The following is a 16,910-nucleotide window of genomic DNA, read 5'->3' as shown; positions in this document are numbered from 1 at the left end:
TAAATATATATATATATATATATTTTTAAATAAATTACTTGTTAATAGTAGGAAAGATGTTCTGTTAAGACAGTGAACTGAAGTTCAGGATATGTTGGTTGAGTTCCCAACTATGTCATGGAATTCCTGTGTCAATGCCTTATGTTCAGTCTTTCTGCCTCTGTTTCCTACGTGTAAAATGGGATAACACTTTCCTGTTACAGTGGGGTGTCATCTGGCTAAATTAAGTATGAGAGGCATACAGGTATTATGATGATGTGTTCATATAAATAAGAACATAGGTTATGAAAGACAAGTAATTTCCTGATCTCTTCAGATTTGGAGAATATAAAGGTATTCACAACCACTTTTAAGGTGCTTAATTTATACAGTTGTGTAACTACCAAATTTTTGTCTTAAAAACACTGCTAACTTTGGAATCAGTCAATCTCAGAGTTAAATTTAGATTCAGGTTCTACACTTGCCTCTGAGTCGCTTTGCTAATTTTGGGGGCTCACAATCACTTTTTCATACTTTTAAAATGTTACTCTCCCCCTGTGTTGTGAAATACTTGGACAAACAGAGGAAACTGATTATACAGTAAGTGATGTCAAAAACGCAAAGTAAATAAACTGGAACAGAAAGAGGGTTTTTTCCTCTAATCTATTTCAGTTAAAAGAAACTTAAGTGTTAATGGTAATGATGGTAGTTAAAATGTTCTAAGACAGAAATGATTTTTTTAAAATTGAGTGTCGTTTGTAAAGGTGACGTGCACAGGATTTTCTAAAAAATTGTTTCCTCTTTTTATACTGGTTTTATGCAGTATTTTTGACAGGTTAAAATTCATCAGACCCTTGCTTTAGCTTCTTGGCCTACTGCTTCTAGATGAAATAGTGATATGAATATGTTTCTATATTTGGTAGTACAGCTGTAACTAAAATGACCCTTAGATATCATCACTTTCAGATTTAAATGCAAAGCTCTTTTCTTTGGCTTAGATTTGCCACAATACTTTTTTCACTCAGACACACAATAGCACTTAACCACTCTCTCAAACAAAGTAATAATAATCTTCCCCCTTTCCCCCCAAACACTGTAAACTAATCAAGTTAATTCTCCCACAGGCTGGGAAGGACAAAAGGGATTTTTTTCTATTTTTGAATACTTGAGAGATTCTCAGACATCATAATATTAGCACTGGGTAAACCAGAAAAAGCAAGCCTCTCTGTTCTAGAACTCTTGCAGGATCAATGTACCATTTCCCCAAAGAGAGGGGGGAAAAAGTATAATTTTCACAATTGTTTTTCAATCCTAGCTTTTTGAGGCAAAATGGGTATATATTAGCTTAGAACATTGCACTTTTCGGAATTTAACTAGAAATTAAAGTATTCTGACTTAAATACTCAATTTCTTAGTTTGATTTTATTTCCTCATATTGTGGAAGTTAGTTACAATGAAGTAGAAATGGAATAACAGAAAATCAGTGTTTTGTTTCCTTTAAAATTCTCTTTTCAGTCTCCCTGCTCATTGTACTACTTTTCTATTTCATAAGAAACTGCTTGACTGTACCAAGCTGGAAGGTATACCAAGTGCTTTCGAGGGTAGGATTAAAATTCAAAATGATCTGGACAAACTAGAGAAAAGGTCTGAAATAAACAGGCTGAAATTTAATAAGGACAAATGCAAAGTACTCCACTTATGGAGGAACAATCAGTTACATACAAAGTGGGAAATGACTACCTAGGAAGGAGTACTGTACTAAGTAGTCTGGGGGTCATAGTCGATCACAAGCTAAATATGAGTCAGCAGTATAACTAAAACTGTTGCAAAAAAACCAAACATAATTCTGGGATTTATTAGCAGGAGTGTTGTAAGCAAGAAACGAGAAGTAATTCTTCCAGTCTACTTGGTGCTGATTAGGCCTCAACTGGAGTGTCCAGTTCTAGGTGCCACATTTCAGGAAAGATGTGGACAAATTGGAGAAAGTCCAGAGAAGAGCAACAAAAATGATTAAAGGTCTATAAAACATGACCTATGAGGGAAGATTGAAAAAAAATCAGTTTGTTTAGTCTGGAGAAGAGAAGACTTGGCACGGGGGGACGACGACACACAAGTACATAAAAGGTTGTTACAAGGAGGAGGGAGAAAAATTGTTCTTGTTAACCTCTGAGGATGGGACAAGAGGCAATGGGCTTAAATTGCAGCAAGGACAGTTTAGGTTGGACATTAGGAAAAACTTCCTGTCAGGGTAGTTGAGCACTTGAATAAATTGCATAGGAAGATTGTGGAATTTCTGTCATTGCAGATATTTAAGAGCAGATTGGGCAGACACCTGTCAGGGGTTGCCTGGATATAATGCTTGGTCCTGCCTTGAGTGCAAGGGAGTGGATTAGAAGACCATACGAGGTCCCTTTGAGTCCAATGATTGTATGATTCTATGATTTACCTAGGAGTAATTACATTTCATGTCTTTACTCTCCGTCTTTATTAATATGAGTGTAGATTATATACTTCAGGGTGGATAGAAGCGATACAAAGAGCTTTTCTTAAAGCATTTTTCTAAGGCATTTTTGTACTCTTTCACTCTGTCATGTTGTAATAAACTTTTTTTCAGGATAAGTAAAATTTATAGTGTGCAGTTAAGACAGCCACTTAATTTTTTTGCTACTAAGAGTCAGATCTTCTGAGACACATTTTAGCAGCATCTGTTTGAAGAACACTGTTGCTTTAGGAGTTATACATTATAAATTACATCATACTTCTTATACAAGGGAATCTGGTCAGTGTTTTTAATGGATTATTGAGGCACCAGAAATGCAGCTGTTCTTTTACAACCCCTACTTTTACCATTATCATTCTAACTTTGGCTTGAAATTCCCTTTTAATCCGAAAATTGGCAGCTTGCTCTTAGACCAGAAGTGAATTTTTTTTGCTATATTTTAGGGAAACCGATCAAGAGGCTTTTTTCTTAGTTACCGCCAGTACAGGACAAATATATATAAATACCAACTTCTCTTTTTTTTTTTTAAAGGCAGATGAACGAACAGTGAGATACCCAGTTTGGTTGCCTTTAGTCAACCATGTTGTGTTGCTTCCTTTGTCTCCCTTGTTATCATGTTTTGATTGAAGGTAACCTGCAAAGGATATTTTAAAATTGGGCTTGTACTCTTTCTTATTGCTTTATGTATAAAGAGGGCCTGAAAGTAATTTTAAATATTTATTTTCTGCTTGCTTTATACCTTACAAATATCAGAAACTTTCTCTCTGGTCTCCCCCAAAGGATTTACAGCATGTTTAGGAAGATGTATGTTAGCTCACAACTCAGTTAAACAGTTGCAGGCATGGGCATTGAAACTTTAACACAACAAGCTTTCTCCCAATTGTTAATTAGTCATTCAAGTGAAATATGTTAAGAAAACCAAAACAAAATTTAAACAGTATAAATGTCTTTACCTTTTAGTTGCTTAACTTTCCCTCTTGATTCTTGTGATGTTGTCTTGTAATTAGTTCTCCGTTCATCATAGTGTCTTCCTGACTATACAGGACACGAATCTTGAGTGTAAATAAGCAGAAAAAATCACCTTAATCAAACCTTCACGCCTCTTTTAAACACCCTAAAGAAGCAAAGTAGGGCACAAGCCCAATGTTTTTTTTCCTTTGCAGGTCTCCTTTAAGAGCAGAGGCAACCTTGAACCAGCAGTTTTGGAGGTAGAGGCAAGTAATTTTTTACTTTTTTGTCAAAATCTCGATAATTTTGGGGGGTAGCTATAACTTGAAGAGGTACTAGTTTAAAAATCTCAAACATTGTGTACGCTTTGTACACTCAGTATTAAGAATATATCTTTAGATTTATGTAAGCTTTTCTTGGTTACTGTCTGGGTCCGTATGAGCAATTCAACTAGTGAAATGTTGTGGAGAATTATCTTTTTAACCCATTGGATGTTATCGCCAATATAAGCCTTTAAAAAAAAAAACAAAAAAAAAAAACAATTCTAGCTTTTCCTTGTGGGGACCAGTCTTAAATATTTCCATTTATTGATTTATATTTTGATCAGGGTGATTTGCTCCTAAAATCAGTTATTTATGCTCCATACTTCCAGCTGCTAGAGCATCTATCTCAAGTTTCTGCTTCTTAGTTGATTTGATTTGTTAGTCGAAAATATACATCTCTGTAAGAAGACTTGTCATTCCCCTTCATGCTCCAACCTTCCTCTCATGATTGCGGCAGCAACTCCAGCATCACTGTATAGAGAAACTCAACAAATCCTCCTGTCCCCAAGCAATGGTTAATCCCTCTGGAGGGTGACTTTCCTGTGTCTTGGGTTGAGTATCTCCTGCAGGCATTCTCGGGTCCTGAAAAAGAGGGAGCTCTTGAGCCCTCTTTTTGCCACCCTCAGAGGAGTTTTGGGAAGCAACTCTTTAACTCAAGAGTCTAAACGCTGAGCCTTTGGCTGCTGCCATGGAGTAATCTTAGACAAAATAGAGTAGATGCTACTGTACTGCTTCAATTAGTTCCATTGATTTATATGGTTCAATTTGTGCATGTCTCTTTGGTTATTACAGTTTTATTAATGTGATTCCTGTAGTCTGTTTCCATGTATAATAAATTAATCCTTTTGAGATTTTATATCAGTTGAAATAAAGGCCTTGTGTCCACCAGCAGCGAATTAGTGTGTGCACTGTTTTATTTTTTGTTCAAAGATGTACATGTATAAATGAGACTTTTCATTTTCCAATGAGAATTTCTTAACCATAAACTTAGATGGACGTTGATTGACCTCTGTAGCGCAAAGAGGTGGAGTATTACATCTTAGTTTTTAGTTTCTTGAATTATTAGCATGCTAGACTAAAGATGGAGAAAATAGTGAAAACTGAGAACCTTTATTTTGGCTTTAGTTCCTATTTCAGTGATTGCTTCTATTTTTGACCGACAGAGTTTGAAATCTCAGGTCATATTGGTACAATGTAAAGATTAAAATAAAATGGCTAATGTTTAAAGTAAGTATTAATCTTTGTCTGTAAAAATACTGTGCAACATGTAGAAAATACTAATGAACAGTGGCAAACTAAGCTTTTTAGCACTCATCTTGATGTTTTTTGACTGCTTTGTGAATGGAAGAAATGTTTATGCTGGGTAATAGGTCACTTTTTTCTGTCTCTATAATATAAAGCTCAGTTGTGCCATTTAGGCTGTGCTATCATATCTCCTTGGGGAAACTGTCTCAAAATTCCCCCTGCATGCCAGTAGCGCTTCTGCGCTGATTTGTGGCATTCAGCTTAATACCCCCATCACAGCAGAAAGGAAGCTCTCCATTGGCTTCACTGAGTGCAGGGGAATGCAGTTGTGCTTGGGCCTAATGCAGGCTGCACCATGGAGTAACAAAGGTTTATGGTGAGCTCACTGCCCCCTAACTACTTATGTAGAGGCCAAGCACAATATGGTTCACAGAAAGCAGTTTCATATTTTGTTACATTAATCTCATTTTTTTTCTATTTTATTAAAAGAATTAAGCATACATAGAATATAAATGAGGGCATACTCAGTACTTTTCTCCCCAGCTCACAACCTTTGCTCATACTGTGCTTTGTCCACCAACATTTAAGTGTCGTAACCTCATTGTGAAATTTTGACTTACATCATCTATAGCCAGATAGAATAGAGTCCTGAATCGCTTTCAGTGGACGTTTTTTACAAAACCAGGGAGCTTTACAAGATTCTGAAAGAGCAGAACCAGTGAAAATGTTCCTGTAAATCTATGCCGATAAAGGAGTACAAGAACACATTAGTTATTTAGAAATATATTTTCTTAATGTTTTTGTCCTAGGAATCCCTTCTGATTTGTTCCTCTCTCCCATTTAGTTTTGCCATCCCTGCTATGACTGCATGCTCTGGCAAAATTCCTTTTAGCAAATAGAGTTGGTTCATGATTCCCTCCAGTATTAATGCTGCTCCTTCAGATGTCAGAGAGAGTCAACTGAAGATATGACAGAAAGAGGAAGTACCTCATCTGGGACCCAAGTTGTTTCTCATGTGGCAGCACATTGTTGTGCTTAATAGACTGAAAAGCTCAACTTTTTAAGACTCATTTAATTTACCTGTTCTGGACTTGGTTTTCCAGATGCAGAGAACATGTACTGGAGTTGTGATGAAATACCTTTTACTCGCTGGTGTTATGGTGAATGTAATTTAATGCCAGAGTGGCTATTCAGGAGTATGAGGTTGATATTTTTTTTAATTAACGCTCAACAAAATTAAATTCAGAGAATTTTATATCTTTGATCTTTTATATGCCCTCCTCCCCCATCACCTATTTATATTAACTAGCTCAAAGGCTAAGTGTGCCATTTTATCTTGGTAGCTTTGGAAGAATAATTATCATGTTTCCATAAGCAACAGCTGTAGAGCTACAATTGATGTTGCAGGAAGCATGTTTAGACAGAATTTTCCTTGATAGACCCATGTTAATGTTCGCTTGACTTAAAAGCAATTCTTAAATTGAATTTCCCCCTGTTGATTATTGACTTAAATTCATATAATACATGAGGGTTGTATGAAGCTTGATAAGATCCCTTTATTGGCAGTACCCAAAGCTGCAGTATTTCTTTACTCTGGGACCTAAACATAAATACTAGTAATTTCTAACCCTAATACTCAGTGACTTGAAAATAAACAAAATGTTCAAAAGGGATTTCACATTATTTATTTTTATACTGTAGTGTTGTTTCAGAGTTGTCTGGGAACTGTAAAGAATAACCATTTAAATTTAAAATATAATGGATTTAAAACCCAACCCTTATTCATGGGAAAGACTATAATCTTCTATATCTTTTTTTAAATATTACACTGGCAAAGAGAAATGCAATCATAGCTTGGCTATAAATTTAGTGGCAAAGAGAAAATCTATTAGGATGTTAATATGGTATTTCAAGCATTGGAGAATTAGACTGAATTCAGTCTAAAGATGTAAAATGATTTTAACATCCTACAGTACTCCATTTCAGTGTTAGTTTGACTACTATAATAATTGAGGATCCAATCCTGCTCCCATTAAAGTCAATGACAAAACTCCCATTAACTTAAATAGTGCAGGATTGGGCCCTAAACTTCTAGCTAGCAAGGAATGACAGAAATATATTCCCCAGACAAAAGACTATTAAAATGGAGTTAAGGGTTGAGAGTATGTATCATTATCTTAAAGGTATAAAAATCACAGGGATGTGGTCATTACCTGGAAATTCAGGGTTCAATTTTATACTTTAAAATTTCAAACATATTAAGAAATGCACGGTTTAGGCACGTAGACAACCTTAAGTCTGCCTTGTAGTAATGATTAGCATGCAATAATTGTATGTTTAAGATCCATGCAGTTTAGTGTTTTTAGTTCCAGATTAGATTAAAGATGCATTTAATTTTTTTCATACTTGTTTTTTCCCCCCCATGACATCATTCCAGCGTTGTTTGGGAGTCCTAACTTAAGTGTACTCTCAACCTTAACTCCATTTTAACATAGTTTTTCCTCTGGGTATTTCCTTTGATTTTTTTTAGTTATTATTTTAAAATTCACTTGCAAACACTGAACAAAGAGCCCAAAGAGTTGCAATACCATGCAATAGTTCTAATAATGTATAGATATGTAGCATTGAGTTACACCAAAACAGTGAAAGCAGTCAGAGAGCACCGCCAGTTAAGATGGGCTTACAGTTGCTTTGCCGCATGAGAGTAGAGCAAAGCAGCTGAAGAGTATTAGTGCTGCCAGCCCTTAATTTGCCATTTACTGGTTTAGGGGGGCTGAATTACTGAGACCATTGCTATGTGAAATGAGGCAGAGAGAGCCCAGCTCTTGAGTTCCATTGTCTGTGCTTTAAGCACTCCTGCTGTGAGTCAATGGCACTGCTGCCAGGAGCCTTTTAAACACTGATGCCCTAAACTAGCGCACAGCCACACTATCTCTTTGATCACTATCTCTTTGAAGAGCAGTGATAGTTGGGCCAGTTAAGCTACTTATGCAAACTCTTGACATGCGTTCAGCGTCCCTCATACCTGTGAATCATTACAACAAATAGAATTGCTGAATGCAAATTAACTGTACAGGAACTGATAGTTGGATGAGTTACCTCTGTCACAGTAGGCCAACTTAAGAGTTACCTAGCTGTTGACCTGCGTGTGTTTATTCCTACATAATCATAGTAAGTTAGATAGAACATTCATTAGTAATGTAGTTTAATTACAACTTAATAGCTTCAAACATAACCTGTGCACAAGATTTCAATTTTAATTGCATGAAGTGTCTGTGGTGTTCCATTTATAAGATCAGTCAGGACAAAGAAAAAAGACAAATGCCAAATTTCGAAAAGGACCCAGTTTTTAATTCATAGACTAAATTCTTAAAAAATTAATTGTGTACTTGGAATAAATGCATTAAGTTTCAGGAAGATGCACTGTATTTTTCATGCAAAACAGACATTGAATTTTTGCTTTAATTTGAAAATGGAACTCAGTTTTATGTATGAATCACAACCAACACCTCATTTTACATTAGTGCGGTAAGTCTCCTGCTACTTTCCCATGACATTTTGTTGTTCTGGTCTCCATATTATTTTTTACAAATGTTCTTCTACTTGTTTTTTAATTGTGGCAGTTTTGTAAACTTGTTAAGAACTTAAAGCATTACAATTTTTTTCTTGAACTGAAAGTGTCTTTTTTTAGTGGGCAGAGTTTTAAAAAACCCGAGGAATTTAAACATTGGTGTAACCACTGAAATATAGAGCTCAGGATGGTTAAGTAAGATTGCTAGTTAATTGTCCTAGAATCTTAGTGAAAAAAGACAAACCAATGAATTAAATGTGAAGGAAGGTGGAGTACAGTATGTCAGATACATTAAGCTCTGACGGTCTTCAATGAAATTAAGAAAGCTAAGAACTCTCCTTTCCATGGCATTTGATGAACCCAGACAATCTTTGCTCTTTGAATGAATCTTTGCATTTGCTCTTTGAAGCATCCCTCCACACAACCCACTTCTTTGCTGATTGCAGTTCATCATCCAAGAAAACAGGAAATAGACATAGGAAATTGGTCATCAAACATCTGCTACTTTACTGCTTAGGACCATTATCTAGGTATAGGCCCAAAACAGTCAGCACAAAGCTACATGAAGAGTGCCCAGTCCTTGGATGTGATCAGCTCATGAATGAAAGACAGCTGGTTGAAGGTGAGCAAGATGGAGGTTATTTTGGTTGTCAGACAAGCAGCACACTTTGAGAGTTTGTGGCTGTGGTATAGTCTCCTTTGCTTGAAGGTTTATATCCCCACTTGGTCAGTTCAGTCCATAGCTTGGCAGTGCTCCTGGATTTCACATTACATGCAGTAGTGTCAGCAAATAATGTTTTCTACCATTTCCAGATGGGAAGAAGACTCTCAGTTCTGCCCTGGTGGATGATGACCTCACCTCCTGGCTGGAGGTCTGCAATATACCTGGTCATGGAGCCATAAGTCCTTAGGATACTCCATCTAGCAGCAGCACAGGTTTCCATGAGCACATCACACCTCTCTTCTGTTTTTTTTACACTGACTTCCCATTGAATATAGAGTCAACTTCAAGGACTAGGCCTTATCTTCAAGGTGTTTAATGGCCAGAGTCCAGAATACCTAAAAGATCACATAAAGCTCTCAGATGAGGACCATGGTTGGTAACTCTGTTCAGCAGGCACAATAGAACTTTCTATCACAAGGGTGTAAAGCTTTTCAGTGGAAGAGATGGAGCTTTCACAAGGCCATTCTGAGACTGTGGAATGAACTCTTGCAGGAACAAAGAATCATCAAGAATCCTCTCAACCTTCCACTCCCAAGTCCTACATGTGCATCTTTGACCTTGCTTTCTGTACCATAAATATATAGCATTTTGTATGCATTAAAAATATATATATATATATAACACTACATTACAGACACTTTTCCCTTCCTGTGAAGATACGATAATGAGAATGGCTCACATGTGACAGATGTTAGTCATATTGCTTAATGCACTACTGGAAGATGCTTAGATAGTATAATGAAGAGGGTGATGTTATATGCTTCTAGTGCCATTACTAATAGTACACTTAAATTAATGAGGAAAAAGGACTGCTAAACACAAATGATGTCTTAGCAATGGGTCTTTAGAAAGTATGTAATTTGCGAAGACTAGATGTTAAAATTCAGCTGTACTACATAGTGGTAAAGCAGACTAAGAATTTATAGGAAGCACTTTACTTGCAACCTTAGGAAAGTCTCTAGGGTTCATAATAAATATGTGACACATGACCTACACAAAGCTTTAAAACAGGTATGTTAAATTAGAAGTTCACACAATTGTATTTTCTTGTAACAGATTTATTGACCTGTACATTCAGTTGTAGATCCGAACTGTTCAACTTTTCAATTTAAAATAATTTTAAACTACTCCATTCTACATTTTTGGGGGCTTTTAAAATTTAATTACTACTTGATATTCTAAACGGTAATCTTAGTCTTCATTGGGATACATTAGACATCTAATGAATTAAGAGAAGCAGAGTCGGGTGCATGTTCAGAGTGGTGTTGCCAATTCAGTATGTTAATTGCCCATGGCTTGCCATTTATTTTAGTGGAGTAGGCACTTGATTTCATTTATGGAGCTTTCCTAGCTGTGTCATGAAGTTCTGCAGGATTTAAGCTTTTGTTTAAAAAAACTTTTTCTAGCTCTTGCGGCTGCAAAGTTAACTTTCTACATCTGAACCAAGTATGAATGAATGGCTATTGTCTTCCAAAGTACGCAAACAGACAATTTCAGTTTGTCTGCAGCTGCTTAGACCTTTTCCAAGTAGCAGAGAAGAAAATGACCAGAGCATTGTCAGTTTTGCTGCTGCTTCTCAGACACCCTGTGGGGTGACAATTTGCTCAGTTTCACTCTGCTTCCTCTTGGGAAAGCTATTGAGTAGGATCTCTGGGATCAGTCGAGGGAAGAACAGATTATTCTCCAAATTCCACAAACAGGTGGTTTGGATATTTTTTTAAAGACCTTATTTGTGTCTAAATAGTACCTTGAGCTCTGACATTCAGGTTTATATGCCACTTTAAAGGCTGTTTCATCAGAGGTTGGTCTGGCACTGACTTCCATTTAACAGGGACACAATAGATGAAATAGCAGCTGAATAAATCTTTGCAATTGCAATGGATAGGTTTGATGATATTGGACTGGAGAAAGACCAGAATAGTTGGAATCAGGTAGGAAATCAAGTTAGTCTCTGCCTTGAGCAGACCTTTTTAAACTGGTTCCATTTGGCAACATAATACTAGTATAAGGCTTCCGGGATTTGAACAGGACTTCCTTTGCCAACTCTAACATATGCAAGCCATTTAGCCTTGGAAGGCCCAGCAGCCATACTGCCATCTGAAGAAACTTGGGCTGAATGAACTAACGTGACCTCTGCTGGAACAGATATCCTGATTCAAGGGAGGAGTGAAGGGATAATCTTTTGACAGAGCTAACAGCTCTGAGAACCAGGACTGCCATACTCAGGCTGGCATTACCAAGATCACCCTATGTTCTGTTGAGTCTTCCTCAGAAACCTTGGAGATGAAAAGAAGTGGGAAGAATGTCATAAAGGTGTCCTTTTTACCCAAAGGGGAGGAAAAAAGTTTTTCTGCACTGTAGAACATTTTTGCTGTCATGCAGAACCTCAGATATTTGTTGCCAGCCAATCTGCCTACCTTAACCTCACCTGGCAAATATCAGACTAACCACTAACTGCCTGAGTGACAACTTGTGGTGATCTACACATTTCAGACAGATCATTTCCTAGGGTGTTCTTTGCTCTTTCTAGGTATATAGCTGTTGGGGTCACATGGCTCCAGATGAATCATTCCCACAGATCAATTGCTTCCTGATACAACAGCAGTGAACGAGCTCTCCTCATCTGTTAGATAGATGGCATGATGCTGTCTGAGAGTTTCGTCTGGTTGTCCCCTATGCAGAAGAAAAGCTTTTGATTACCAGCCTGATTTACATGAAGTCTCAATTCATCAGGATTCCAAATGTCATGAATAGTCAAAGCTCTTAGATGTGTTCCATACCTCAGATTGGAGGCTTCTGTGTCTATTACCAGCTGAGAGCTGTCTGAAAGGACAATCCTTTTGAGACATTATGTGGTAAAGTTCATCATAAGAATCTTTGGCATGCTGAGAATACACTATCATGCCTGGACTTTAAACATGTATGCCAGTCTTAACAATTCTTTCAAGGACTTCATCCACAGCTTTGCAGCGAGAGATACAACGATGCAAGCAACCTTTAGGCCTCAGACTTTCAAAAATAAAACTTCACGTGGCCGCCTTAATCTGGCAAGAACCACTGCCTGGATGAGATCCTTGAAGCAGGCAAACTAGAGACCTTGTGGAATCTAAAACACCGCCTTTGAATACCTAAATTTGAGTCAGAAGCAGGGTTGACAGTTTTTTCCTTTTCGTGTTTGGACTGAGAAGTATGAAAATGGAACCATCTATTGGTTACGGGGTATAAACTACCCTGCTGTGAGTTGGAATTTGTATGAGCCAGTCATCTAGCTGTGGATAACCCTACAGACCCTGATGGTATTGGTGTGTGCCACTGATGTTCAGTCATGTGATGGACACCTTTCGTAGTTGTGGCTGGCCCAAACAGTATCTTGTAGTGAGCTTTGCCCACCATGAACCTGAGGTTTTCTTTGCTTCTGCATAATCAAGATGTGGAAGTAGGCTTGTCAGAGATGGAGGGTCCTGAAACAGACCTGAGTGTTGAAACTAGGAATTATATTCCCAGAGAAACCACAGAGAATGAAAGTTTCTGTAGATAATTGAACAATAGTTGTCGTCCTCCTCCAGAATAGAGTTCAGTCTATTTCTTTAGGAATAATAAAATCCCTTTCCCTGCTAAAATTCCAGTATCTTTTCTTGCAGTGTGGTTTTGCGAAGGTTATATACTCAAGCAAGAGTTTGAGGGGCCCCAGCATATTCCAACTCTTGGGATGTGCTGACAGTGCAGCCTGAACCACTGGAACCTTCTAACAGCTATATCCATTGGAGCATTTTTGCATCCTTTTTCTCTTCTGATGATTTCAAACATTGGGCAAGGCTAGAAGGTGGGAGGGAGGGATGTGCCAACCACTTCTATCCCTGCTATTGCCTGTGGAGGTCCCAAAGCTGGGAGCTCATTTGGAGCTACAGTTCAGGTCTTTGGGAGCAAAATTGATTTAGAAGAAAAACGTAGAGAGAAAAATGGAAATGGAAATTGAGTTCCTTAAGAATTCGTTGGCTAGCCAAAAAGCCACTATTCTGCAATCAAAAAAGAGGACAATTTCAGCTAACTAAAAGTGTGTATGAAAGGGAGGGAGAGAGAGACAAATAGAACAAAAGGGGCAGTAGGATAGCAATGTATATACATTAGAAGTTGTGAAGTATAGAAAATTGATAAGGAAAGCTGAAGACATCAGGGAAAAATCTATGGCCGGCATTAATAAGGAGGAGTTTAAGTAAATTAGCAAAGAAGTATTAACAATGGTATAGGCTCATTACCAGATAGAAATGGTAAAATAGTTGTTGATACAGAAAAGCAGAACAGGTATTTCTGTTGTGGATTTGGAAGGAAGCAGGATGGTGTAAGTGTATCTCATGAGGATAATGAACTTCTTTCCAGTCCATTAGTAACTGTTAGGAGGATGTTGTACATCAACTAGGGATAAACATTTTTAAATTGGCAGTCCTGGTGACTTAAACCCAATCGATCTAAAAGAGTTCATTGAGATCTGTGACTGCTGCTGCTAACTTTTAAGAAGTCTTGGAATATCAAGAGAAATTCCAGGAGACTGGAAGTGTGTGTAATGTTGTGCCAGTGTTCAAAAAGGGCAAGTGAGATGACCTTGGGTGGTAATAGGCCCAGGCAATCCAGTGAAAAATAATGGAAAAGCTGATGTGGGAGTCAATTAATAAAGAATTAATGGATGGGAATGTAACTAATGCAAGTCAACATATTTTTATGCCAAATGAGCTGTGTCAAAGGAACCTGAATTCATTCTTTGAGATTGCAGGCTTGCTTGATGAAGATAACTGCAAGGATGTACTATATTTAGGTGATTGAGTTAGTATCATGTGACATTCTTATTAAAAATAATACTATACGATATCAATAGAGCACGTTAAATGGATGAGGAACAGAGCTAGCTAGCTGACAGATCTGAAGAAGCAGTTATCAGTGGCGAATTTCTAATGGGGGTTACACAGAGACTGGTATTAAGTCAGGTCTTATTTAGCAGATTTTTTATCAATGATCTGACAGTAGATATAAAAATCATTACTGATAGCATTTGCAGACATCACAAAGATTGGCGGCATGGTATAATAATGAGGACAGAACAGTCTTACAGAGCGATCAGAATCACTAAGTAAGCTGAGTCCATTCAACCAAATGTGTTTTAATACAGCCAGATACAAGGTCATAATCTCCCTTTTCCTGTGACAGCAGAAGAATGGGGAAATTCAGGAAACTTGGATTCCCTTCTAGGCTCAGAAGAGGAATGTGTTATATGGGCAGGCTCTTCTGCTTGTTTCCCCCCAATTTGACCCTGACCTGAGTCCTATTCCCATTAACTGCAGTTAGCCACTCCCAATCTCTACTCCTCAAGCTTCTGATTCCAGTCTCCTTGTTTATCCAGTCCTAGTCTCCCCCTCTCCAAATCCATTCCCAGTGTCCTTGCCCACCCATTCTCATTGCGCCTCACCCCAACTTCTTTTCCCCAGTCTCCTTGGCCAACCAGTCTCAGCTCTCCTCCAGCATCCCAGATCTTTGTCAGAGATTTGCCTCCACATTCCTATTCCCTCCACGCCAGTTCGTAGTCTGTGTCTTTGTCCAGCCAGTCCCAGTCTCCCCTCCCCCAGCTCCTTGTCCCATTTCAGTATTCCCCCTCTTTGTATTTGGTTGCCAGTAGCCTTACATTTCCTTTTCCAGCTCCCAGTGTCCTTGTCCAGCTAGTCCCAGTTTCCCCCTTTTCCCAGCGTCCCAGTCTCACCAGGCTTCTTATCTCAGTCTTTTCTTTTCCTTTCCTTCCTCCCGGTCCAGCTTTGGTCCTCTCTCAATTCAAGTTAGCTTCCTCCTGCACACTAGTTGGGTGCTAGCAGAGAGGTCATTGAGAACACAGGAAAGACAGGCTCCCTGCTCTCCATTCCGGTGCCTAGCTGCACTCTGGCCGAGAGCAGCAATTGCAGGAAGAGTCCAGCTTCACCCTGCAGTACTGCTTAGTTGCTCTGTGGTTAGCTATTAGTCTCTACTGGACATGTGTGAATAGTGATTTTTTTGGAAGGCTTATAACATGGCCACATTTGGGTGGATTTTCATGGGAATGACAAAAGGTTATCCTCTGACAAATTTCCATATCATGGTCCAAAAGATAGGAGAGTGAGAGCTTCTCAAAGAAAAGGCCACCAGAATTTTTTTAACAATGGCAAAACAATACATTTTTCTTGTCTCATTTTCAGAAATAGCTGAAACCTGTTGGCTGAATTTTCCTTCCAAAAAAATCATTCGGGGGCGGACACCTGACATGAACAATTTCAGACTAAATGGTTAATGTGTAGCAAAGTTGTAAGTGGCTGAAAACAGGATTTCATAATGGGAAGCATCAAGCAACCTTAATAGGTAGTGCTGCCAGCCCCACTTATAATACAGGCCACTTCCATGTCGTCCTTTAGACATATTGCCATATTAGAAATCTGTAGAGCTGCCACTTGGAATTCTATTCATACTTTCACAAAACATTATTTCTTGGATTTGTCATCTACATAGGATGCACAATTTTGGCGAAGCAGTATTGTGATCTCTATTTCACTAGGCCTTGATTTCCAGAGAGCAGTACTGCTTGCCAAATTCCCAAGTGTGGTATTCTGCAGAGGCTACTCAAAGAAGAAATGAAGTTTACTCACCTGTAACTGGAGTTCTTCAACATGAACCCCAGCATAGTCACACTCCCCACCCACCTTTTTTTCTTCCTAGCATCCTAATTTCAATTTTGGACCCAATGAGGTGGTGGCAGGCACTGATGCAGTTGGTGCTCCATATCCCCTGTTTAACCTCACTCTTCCATATGTTTGGAGTTATGAAGGGAGGAGCAGAGGGATGCAAGAATGTTCCAATGGGTAGTGCTATTGAAAGGCTCACAGGCTCAAGCTGCACAGTTGGTGCATTCCAGTAGTGTGAGTGTCCAGAGGTCATCTTGAAGACCTCAGTTGTGTAAGAAAACCTTCATTTCTTCATGGTTACACCATTTTCTCATTTTTGATAATGTGTCCCTGTCATATGTCATTGGTCTCAGAGTACATGATTTAGTCCTTTATTGGAATGTCAGTATCTAAAGTTGTCTTTACAGCATGCATCAGAAATGGGGAAAGGAGTCTGATGTCAGTAGTTTCGCTAACAATTACTTTAATCTGGATAAGTCTCAGTAGTCGTGAAAGTCTATTTTAGAATTAGAGAAAAGGGTAAGAACCAGGAGAGACAAGCTTGGATTAATGGCTAGCTATAAGGTTTTCTAAATGTTTCCAGTTTTTTCCCACATTGGATTGTGATCATAGCGAAATAAATATATGTTGGGCTTGTGAAGTTGAGGCTGAGAATGGAGCTGGTATGCAGAGTGAGGCTATGCAGGAATGAAGAATGGAGAAACTACTCTGGACTTAGCAGTGGGCCAGATATTACTCAGACTACACATGAAGCATATCTGATAAAATGTGAGATTTTTATGTTGCCACTGAGCATAATAGTTCTTTAAGACTGACCATGTTTACATATGGTGCTATTGTGTAGAATAATTGAAACAATATGATTTGGATAAAAAAATGAGGGTGCATATTGAGTTGATTGTGGAATTGATCAGGTGCTGCTGACCTG

General features: G+C 38.2%; 1 protein-coding gene across 13 annotated transcripts in view; it reads left to right on the top strand.

Moving 5' to 3' along the window:
- QKI (QKI, KH domain containing RNA binding) overlaps positions 1 to 16,910 on the top strand; it is a 301,310-nt gene that overhangs the window by 184,058 nt on the left and 100,342 nt on the right. For 8 of the 13 annotated variants that reach the window (XR_010922103.1, XM_067560788.1, XM_067560794.1 and 5 more), the window contains exon 4: positions 3,643 to 3,693. The exons of the other annotated variants lie outside the window; for them this stretch is intronic. Coding sequence is in view for 7 of the 8 variants with exons in the window: in XM_067560788.1 (XP_067416889.1) it covers positions 3,643 to 3,693 (51 nt within the window). In the remaining variant the exon portion in view is untranslated. The remainder of the gene's footprint in view (positions 1 to 3,642; positions 3,694 to 16,910) is intronic. 13 annotated transcript variants of the gene reach the window in all.

The sequence above is a fragment of the Emydura macquarii genome, unplaced genomic scaffold, assembly GCF_026122565.2.
Source record: "Emydura macquarii macquarii isolate MOO-44397 ecotype Brisbane River unplaced genomic scaffold, CSIRO-AGI_Emac_v2 contig_2308, whole genome shotgun sequence".
Classification (NCBI taxonomy): domain Eukaryota; kingdom Metazoa; phylum Chordata; order Testudines; family Chelidae; genus Emydura; species Emydura macquarii.
The sequence above is the reverse complement of the archived record's forward strand: the minus strand, read 5'-3'. Positions and strand labels throughout refer to the sequence as shown.